The 10,368-nt window shown below is 39.4% G+C and overlaps 1 protein-coding gene across 1 annotated transcript; it reads left to right on the top strand.

The window, feature by feature from the left end:
• The first annotated feature begins 427 nt into the window (after positions 1–427).
• On the top strand, positions 428–952 carry LOC143580108 (uncharacterized). Its single transcript, XM_077063225.1, has one exon. The coding sequence runs from the start codon at positions 428–430 to the stop codon at positions 950–952; it is 525 nt and encodes a 174-aa protein (XP_076919340.1).
• Positions 953–10,368: the final 9,416 nt, after the last annotated feature.

Raw genomic sequence — 10,368 nt, 5'->3', positions numbered from 1 at the left:
TAGCGCTGTTAAAGAGATACAAAAATGTGACAGCTGCTAGATACATGCTCCGGTAGGGAGGAAACCAAAGTCAGCATTAATCCCGGTAAGTTCCTCATGGCCATTCCAGAAGTGGGGAATAGACATCGTGGGACCCTTTTCGGAGGGAACCGGAAGGGCAAAATTTTTGGTGGTAGCAACCGAATATTTCGCAAAATGGGTGGTGGCCAAGCCGCTTCGGACTATCACGGGTGAACAGGTCAAGAGGTTTGTATGGGAAAACATTGTTTGGAGGTTTGGGTTACCATACGCCATAGTTAGTGACAATGGGAAGCAGTTTGCCAACAACTCGTTCAGGGAATGGTGCTAGCAATTAAAAATCAAGCAAACGTTCATGTCAGTAGCCTATCCCCAGTCTAACGGCCAAGTGGAAAGAGCAAATCGAAGTATGGTAGAGGGGATCAAAGCAAGGCTGGGGAGAGAAAAGGGATCGTGGGTGGAAGAATTGTCTCACGTCTTATGGGCACACAGAACAATTCCTAAAACAAGTAACGGAGAAACACCTTTCAGCCTAACGTATGGAACAGAAGCTATGATCCTTGCGAAGATCGGGGCGCCAACCAGGCGAACTCTGCAGGGGGGAGGAAGAGTTGAGGAAGATTTGAGGTTGAACCTAAATCTGGTGGAAGAAAGAAGGGAGGAGGCAGCGAGACGGGAGGTGGAATACAAAAAAAAGATGGAAAGATACTACAACGCAAGGGATATAGAGGTCTGGTTCAAAAAAGGGGACTGGGTGTTAAGAGAGAATGAGGCGAGTAGAAAAGAAGATAAGGGGAAATTGGGTCCTAAACGGGAGGGGCCCTATCAAGTTATCTGGGCCGGAGAAAATCGGGCCTACAGATTGGCAGAATTAATAGGAAAGGAGATTCCTAGAACCTGGAACTCCATGCAACTCCGAAAGTACTACGCCTGAGGGCACCAACAAAAGGGCTAATGATCAAATAAAACAAGTGACCTCTCTGTGAGGAACAAACAAGAAAGTCAAATTGTAATTTTTTGTAACCATGATGTAAACATGATCCTGATGAAAGTACTTTATTAAGTAAATTATGAGTCCGTCTCATCAAAAGGTAATAAGAATGGCACGAGTCCGTCTCGTAGATACTCATACATTACCCCCCAAAGGGGGAAGGCCTCGCCGGTAGGCTAAATGGTTAACCAATAAGCAAGAATAGATATTTAAAAGCGAAGTCACACATCAAACATTAGCATACGCATTCAAGTGCAATCTAAGACAAAGTTCAAATTTACCCACAAAGGGGCAGATAACAACACCATTGTCTAACAACATGAAAACAAACACAAAGTTACTTATCCAAAATTACTCACATACTACGGCAAGGGGGGCGGAGGATCAACAACGGAAGGAAGTGCCCGAATGTCTGCAACAGAGATTCCGGGATCCGAAGAAACTTGGGCAATGATATGAGGAACGTGAGTTGTAAGAGCCACAAATGCTTCTTGAGCTTCAGCTTCCGCGGTAGGGGAAAATGAAGGAGCCTCCTGAATAGGAATGCCATGAGAAGAATGTTCATAACCACCTCGGAGCCCATATTGAAAACCAGAAGCAAACACAGCACGGTTAAGATTGTCCCGGACTTCAAAAGTATCCCTGTAACCCAAAGCTCGATCGTATACCTGCTTAAAACCCATAGACACAAGCCATTTCCGATCATCCTCATGCTTCGACACCGCTCTCTGCGGTCGGGAACACTCACTCCTCAACCACTCAATCTCTTTTGACAAGTCGGAAACCTTCTGTTCCTCTTGATGTTTGGCCGCCCACAATTGCTCCAAGGCAGACTTATGGTCAGAGCGCTCACGATCAAGTAAATTCTCCAATTCATGAATTTTCACAATTGGGGGGCTCTCTTCAAGCTTCAAGAAAGACACAAGGAAAATATGTAAAAAAAAAATTAAAAAAAAGGAAGAGAGAACAATAATAACAACAACAAAAGGAAGAAGCTAACTTTAGAAATCTTAGCCTGAGCATCAGCAAGGGAAGACCGAACAGCGTCAAGATCAGCTATCTTTTCATGAGCAAGCTAAAGATTGGCAGTCAAATCAGCTACTTGTTTCTTTGAGGATTCCAACACAGATTTCAAACCAGGAACCTCCAAACTCAACTCCTCAGCCACATTAATCCTTTTACGCATCTTCCCAACCCATCGACCATAACCCTCAACAGACTTCTTCAAGCTTGCAACCTCCTCTTGACTATTGTGATACGCAACATTAACATCCACAAACCCCTGACGAAGAGAGGAACCCAGCACCAAGGTACGATACAAGTACTTACTAAACTCCCTAACCAGGACATCCGGCAACATGGTTTGAACGTGAGCATAGTCAACGGGGGGAATAACGCATGTCAGGAACTCATGAGCAAGTTGGGGTATGTTAACAGAAGAGTCCGTAGTCAAAGACCATTTTGGGACAAACAAGTCAACGGGAGGGGGATTACCTGATGAAGGATGCGGAGTAACTTCAGGTGTAATAGGGGTTTTACCTTTGGGGTCAGCCTCAGTGACAGGAGGATCTTTGTCCTTAAAGACGGGAGCAGCAACGAGATCAGAAACCCTGAAGGAAAAGTCATCATCAACGTCAACAATTTTGGGAGTAGATGAAGAGCCCTGGCCAGCAGAACCTAAGTAAGTACGTTTGGAGTTGCGAAGACGACTCTTCAAGGACGAGTCAAACAATTCAGAAGCAATGTTCTTGTGTTTCAAATAGTCCGGAACAGCCACAGATGAGAAGCCAGGAGCTTCTGAGTCAGAGGAAACATCACCAGTACGGATGACTAGGGTAGAAGCATCAGCAGAAATGGGAAGAGTAATGAATTCGGCACCTTTCACATTTCCTTTTTTAAGAATCTCCATCAAATCCATCTCTGCAAAACAACAACAAATGAAAGTTAAAGAAAAAGTAAGGAGAAAATATTTTCGGATGACAGAAGCAAGGGGTCACCAACCTTGGTCCCCGTCAAACATAGCAGGACGTGTCAACGGGTCCGGCCAAATGTTACTAAGTCCAGTCATATACAAAATGGGTTCGGGGTAGGTGGCAGCTTCAGTGGGATTTTTAATCAACAACTTATAAAGAGAGTCATTAATAGTAGGGAAACCAGGGGCAGGATCATCAATGTGAGAGCCAACATGACGGCGGCGAGTGAGACCGGGAGCAAAAGAGGAAGACACAAAGAAAAAGTCATTCTTCCACTCCTGGGGATAAAACCCAGAGGGGATGTAAGATGTGCAGGGAGGGTGTTTACTACTTGCCCGCCGTTCAAAGGTAAACCAGTCACCCTCAGCCTTCAAACGGTAAAAATGACGGAACAAGGTAACAGAGGCGTCTCCACCAAAGGCACGACAGGCAACTTCAAAATGAGTCACTCGAAGAAACCTTAAGGGGTGAACTTGAGAAAAGCACAACCGATGGTATTTCAATAAGGCCAACTAAAATTCAGTTAATGGGTAACGAATGTTGACAAACTCAAGGTTTTTCGCATTTAAAGCGATAAACCCAGGGCGGCTGCAAGCCGTTTCACCTGGCCCTGGAAGAGTAGGAGACAACGACAACGGGATGTGATAAGTTGAATACAGGGAGGCCATTCTGACGGAGGACATGGCCGAGGTAATGGTTGATCGACCATCGCGACAAATAATGAAGCAAAGAAAAGAGAATACAAACCTGGGCAAGGAAGTAGAAGTCGCCGGAACGGTTGGAGGAGAAGGGTGAAAAAGAAAGGTACAATAATGATGAAGTGACAGGAGGGAGGCGGTTAATTATGTGCATTGGGAAGGTAAACCGTCAAAGTTCAAAAAGCAAAGAGACTGGGCCGGGTCCGGCAAATGGGCCTAGCAGATAAGCACACAAATGGGCCAATAAGGAAAAAATCCCAAGACGAAAACGGCAAACGAGAAAGCAGGAAGGACAAGATGAGTCTATTGTCCTCATCATAAATAACGAGAACAATATACTGGGGGGACTTGAAGAGCCTACCAATGAGACGGGCTCATGGACAGGCCTCAGCCCAATAATCCAAGCTCAATGACGAAAGAAGTTCTAGAAGATGGTTTGGAGGGAAGATGGGTTTGCGGGGGAAACTCATGCAACAACTCCGATCCGGTTGGTGGCCCGAGGCACGCGTGTCTCGGGATAAGGGGCAGTAACCAGGGGATAAAGATCTGCGAAGATGACAAAGCCCACAGGAAACAAGATCGGACCAAAGGACTCGGCCGGATGTATAGACCATAGGATCATTCATACATATGTTTGTGTCTATAAATAAGGGAAGACAACACTTGTATTATTTCATACACGATACACCATATATACTTCGCACCACACACTTCACATCGATCCCATTCTTGTAATCGTTTGGAACCTTACCCGGTCCACCGGAATAGGATCCCGCAAATAGCAATAAATACTCATGTATGAATTTGCTCTATTTGAAATTTTGGAGCTGCTCAAACAGCGAAGGGTAGTGGCATACTCATGCCAAAAAGGGCCAAGGGTTGCGATTGGGCAGTGGCATTCAAGAAGATTGAGTCCTGAATGGTAATGCTATAATTGCTACTCTAGTCACAAAGATGTTTATATTTACTTCACACCAGATCTTAAAGCAGCTTTTTTAGCTTCAAACTGATTGAAAATTTAACCATTTTAGAAAAAACAAACTAATAAAATATATGATTTTAATACTCACTTTAACTACCGACATATCTTTAAAGCACAATCATAATTTTTCTGTTGCCAATCAAAGAAATACGTCATAAAAACATGTAGTTATTAAGTTTTACCTTGGAGCGTCTAGCTAGATACTTTACACGTAATGTGTATTAACCAAGGCTTTTGAGGGGTAAACAATAATTGTTCCCAAGTCTGGATGATCACTTGGTGGTGTTTGTTGGGTTTTGTACTTTTGTCAAGGCTTTGGGCTTGGGCCCATGCTTAGGTTTCTTATTCCCTAAGTTTTTACCGTAGTTCATATCTTACATGTCTTACCAATAGAATATCCTAATTGTAGACTATGGATTTAGGTCTCTCTTGGGACTGAACCACGTTAAAATTCATGTATCGTTTATATGTAGGTTTTCTACGTGTTTAATTACTGTTCATTGTGTGTTGGATTTTTGTTGAGCCACTTTGTTCCTAATAGTGTTTGTGCTAGGTTTTTTCATTAGATTTTACTAATAAAATGCATTGAAAGTTTGGTTGTGAAAACCTGAAACTTGTTTTAGGGGGTGTTTGTTTTTTTATGAGAGGTCTCTTTTGTCTTCGTCGCACAAACCACGCGCAGACGTTTAGGTATGTAGATTGTTTGTTTTTCGAAAGACATTACATTAAAAAAGGTTTGCGTGCCCTCTTCTTCGCGCAGACCGGCCTAGACTAACCACTTCTCACATATTCTAGCCTCTTCTTATCTTTTATTTCATTCAGCCATCTCAAACCCTAGAAACACACATCCCCTTCTTCAACCCTAAACTCCCATCACCCCTGTGATGACCGTCATTCGAGTCATGCAAAAACCTAATTAACCTAAGCAGATAGGGTAAGTCAGGTATTGTATCCACCAGGAGTATATGGTCAGTGTAACGTATAATCAATTTCACAAATTATAAGTAAATAGTTATGAGTGTTGATCACACTAGCAAAGGATTAGATTTAATATAAACAAGTAAATTGAGCAAAGTTCAAGCAATTAACAAAGACAAATCACACCGGGGTTCAAACAAGTAAATAAACAGTAATCTTATGTTCACTTAACAAATTAATTGTCAATGATCAAATCAGATTGGCTAACTAGGTAAACCTTAGGCATCACAATTGCTAACACACGGCACTGGTTATCAAACGGTCCCTACCTGTGTGACTCTAACTAAGAGCAGTAGTATGCTTCATCATATTCAAGCTAGTCAAACAACCTCATAATCAAGTATCATAGCTATTGGCAAACTAATCGTTTTGATCGAAATAACGCCTAAATGCACAATAATGCCAAACATCAATACTCATTGATTAATCATAAACAATACAAATCATTCGTTCTCTAACACATGAGAAGAACTCTAAATTACAATACTCTACATCCCGGGTATGATTCGAGAAGATTAGCCATGCCTCGACATCAAATGGTCTTCAATTATGATGATGTAGGCCATGTAGATGATCTCTCAATGATTCCGAAGGGTGGAAATGATCTCTTAAGGAAAAGTTTGGCTAGGATTTGAGTAAACAACAAATGAAGAATGACTATGATAATATTAAAACCAAATACATAGGATGAGTGTTTTTGAAAAACAAAACCGACAACATATACAACGCTCAAACTAATATTTTTACCTTAACGAACGATGAATGGGAAGAATTTAAGAAGGTATGTTCATATAAAGAATTTTTTTTTTTAACATCTACCTGTAAACATAAACTTATAATTTTTTTACTTTGGCTTTAGGGACATCCAAAAGTTGCATCATTAAAAATAGTTCCATTACCTTTCCCAGATCTTTGTGCATTATTATTTGATGGTAATACTGCCACCAGGAATCGCAAATGGACCTCAACCCAAACATCAGTGGTTGGGTAATCTTCTTGTCATCATGATCATCCACTTACAATTATGGACAACGTTTTTTGTGATACGGAAGATGATGCCGACACTATTCCTGACCCTACCCCTGAGCCTAGTCCAAATAAAAGCCGCAAAACCTCAAAATCATTATCTATCATTGTTGATGATTTAGCAGTTGATATGTAAAAGGCATTACAATATTTGATTAAAGGCAAAGATGGGCCAACCGTTCGTGAATGTAAGGAAGAAGTTAAACTTGGTTGGGCTAGACCCGATAGACCCTCTATTTTTAGCCTTTTTTCATATCTTTGGAGTGTCATCGAACATGAGAGAGGCATGGATGAAATTGCAAATATTCCTGAAGTGTTAAAGGGGTGGATCGCGATGACGGCTACAAGTTTAGGAGTATTAAAGTAGTGAAGAACTTTTTTTTTGCTATGTTGACATTGTTAGCTTTTGGTTTATTTGGTTTATGTTGAATGCTTGTTTGGTTTATATTGACATTGTATGCATGGATGACATTGTATGTTTTTGGTTTATTTGGTTTATATTTAATGGTTGTTTAATGTTTATGGTTAATGATTGTTTATGTTTTATTAACGCAGGATCATAATAGATTATGATAAGAAATTACTTCTAGTAATTCTTATGTACTTGTATATCAACTTTTTTAGGAGAGTTTTGAAAAGAATGAGAGACAATGATTCGGATATGACGGGGTATAACTACATATTAGAGTTATTGCAAGAAAATCCCAAACAATGCATTGAATTGTTACGTATGTCTCGTGAATCATTTGTCCGACTATGGGCACATTTTTGAATAAATTATTCGTTTAAGGATAGTAAACATGTATCGATTGAGGAGAAGATAGCTCTGTTTTATGATCATTAGTCATAATCAACGTTACATGGTTATCAAGCATAGATTTCAACACTCAAAGAAAACAATTCATAAATTTTTTTTATGAAGTGTTGGATAAAATGATGCTTTTCGCCGAAGATATTATAGTACCAACTTCTTTCAATCCGAATCCAAACATTTCGGGACATAATAAGAGGTAAAGGAGTGGTTGATGCACTAGATGGGACCTTGATACATACTATTGTCCCTACTAGGCAACAAAGTTATATAGAGGAAGGGAAAAAAGGGATTGCTATTAAAACGTATCAACAATTTATGACTTCAACATGATTCTTGAATATTATCATAAGCATTATCAGATCCACATGTGCCATTCCTGTTCCCCCCACCAGGTATGTTTATTGTTTGTTAATTATTTCTATCTTAATTTAATATAATCTAATTAACTTGTATATATTTATAGAGAAATATTATCTTTGTGATGCCGCGTATGCACACACACGAGGATTTATGGCTTCATATCGTAATGTGAGGTATTGGCTTGGAGATTTTCGCCAGAGATGTGCATTGACTAATAATGAAAATTTAACCAAGCACATGCAAAACTTCGGAACGTCATTGGGCGTGCTTTTAGTGTCTTGAAAGCACAATCACCTATATTAAAGAGGACGGCACCATTTCCGTTGGAAACGCAAAGGAACATTACCATTGCATATTTCGCGCTACATAATTTTATTAGGGAAGAGGGCTTGAGCGATGAGTTGTTTACACATATGATCAACCCAATGTGTCGTTTGGAAATACTCATGTGCACGTTGATGCTGATGCACACGAGGTTGAAGAACATGGCACTGCATCAGATCGAGAATGCATGACGCGGTAACGAGATGAAATTGCTGAGCAGTTACTGCAAAGTACGGAACAAATGATTTAAAAAAATGTTATTATGGTTTTATGAATATTATTTCAGTGTTGTTGACTATTATTTAAATTTCGATGATAAAGGATTTTTTTATTTAAATCTCAGCTTATTTAAAAATTTCAGTTTATTTTAGCAGTCTGTAGATTTAAAAAACAAACAGTCTTCTTTTTGCAGACTACAGAGGTTTAGTCTACCTCTTCTGCTACAGATGTCTGCAAATATGACCCGCAAACTGCATACACTTTGCATATGAAAAAACGAACAACACTTTAGTAATTCAGTTGCAAAGCAAAAAGAAATCCAATTTTATAATCAGGGTTTTAAAATTATTACTCTACATTAATTGGTTTTGAGAGGATGCCGACCAAACATTTCACATGCAGTTTCACTTTTCACTAAGGTGTGTTGTGGGAACGTAAAATGTGATGGATTAAGTAATAATAAGTTGAAAAAAAATAAATAAATGGTGAGTTGGAGCTAAAAAATTTGGTTTGTATATTTATTATTAAGTAAAAAATTCAAACATTTTAGACCCCGCACCCACGAAAACCTCTACCACCTGGCCCATCACACACCTCTAGCGCCCACCCGAGGCAATGTTTAGTGCCTGGTCGTATGGCGTAGCTTTGCTCCACGACCCTTTCGCGAAGGAAAACACATAGCCTTTGCTTGGGCCCTAAGTTGCTTAACTCGTTAAGTAACTAGACTAGCACACTAAGTAATTTGGTTAATGGTAACTTGTTTGTTTAATACATATATGTGTGTGCATGCACACATACCCTATTTGATTAAAAATTATGTCCTCTATATTACAAACTATAAGAGCATTCTTATTTCACTCCCTATCTCCAAATAAAAAATTACACTAAAACTCATTTTATTTTCTTTCTTCATTTCAATTAAATAATACTTTTTATACCTTTTATCATTAGCCCTGCTTGCGGTGCGCACATATGATGTATATATGTGTGAACCCTCGGGTGGGCAAAAGTGAAATTGCACTAATTTTGACGTTATTTTACTAATCTTGTGAAAATAACGTTAAAAGTGACGGACGGTTAATCAGGCATCATGTAGTGGCGTTGATAGCTGAAAGACAAGGGTACATGCACCGATCAGCCGGTGTCCCGATGTTTGAGTGCTATGTGCCTTATGTCCAAGGCTTGATGCAAAACTACTATCGAGCCGGGGGTCTCACCGGAAGCAGCCTCTCTATCCTTATGGGGTAGAGGTAAGGCTGTCTACATCTTACCCTCCTCAGACCCTACTATAGCTTTGCTATTGGTGGGATATACTGAGTACGATGATGATGATGATAATGACCTTTTATCATTAACTTTTTTCTTTCTTTCACTCACAACCACTTTTAAAATATATTAAAAAATTATATGGGATGAACAGTAACTTTTCAAATATACAGAAAAATCACTAATTTTTCTAAAATATAAAAACCTTTCTCTCACCACATCTTAAATCACTCTCTAAATTATAAAAACACTCCTCACATAATATGAGGGATTGGATGAGAATAATCTAAAACTATGTTGTTACATAAACATGTCTGTATGACTCAAATTAGTTATACATGTTATAAACAGATTGAATCCTTTCAAAAAAGTTTTTAAAAATGTCATTAGCACGGGGAACTGCTTATAAACAATAACATACTTCATTTAAAATCCATTCGTGTTGTTATCTCGTGTAATAAACAAATTCCAAACCTAGAGAAAATTATTATTGCTCTAGTTTAATTAGAGGCAAAGGTAGTAGTAGTGAGAGAATTATAGGGTGTTGTGTGGTGTGTGGGCCCAAACACCACCTCAATCTTGCATGGCTAGACTGGCCGTTCGTTTGTATACTCAACTAAGCAAATTAAAGGAGCTTTTCTTCATCTACTTAATTAACTGGCCACTCACTCAAACCCTACCATTTCATAATAAACCAACACACAAGAACAAAACCTCTC

This window comes from Bidens hawaiensis, unplaced genomic scaffold, assembly GCF_021521415.1.
Source record: "Bidens hawaiensis isolate Kalapana, Puna unplaced genomic scaffold, B.hawaiensis_p1.1 tig00030227_1, whole genome shotgun sequence".
Classification (NCBI taxonomy): domain Eukaryota; kingdom Viridiplantae; phylum Streptophyta; class Magnoliopsida; order Asterales; family Asteraceae; genus Bidens; species Bidens hawaiensis.
The sequence above is the reverse complement of the archived record's forward strand: the minus strand, read 5'-3'. Positions and strand labels throughout refer to the sequence as shown.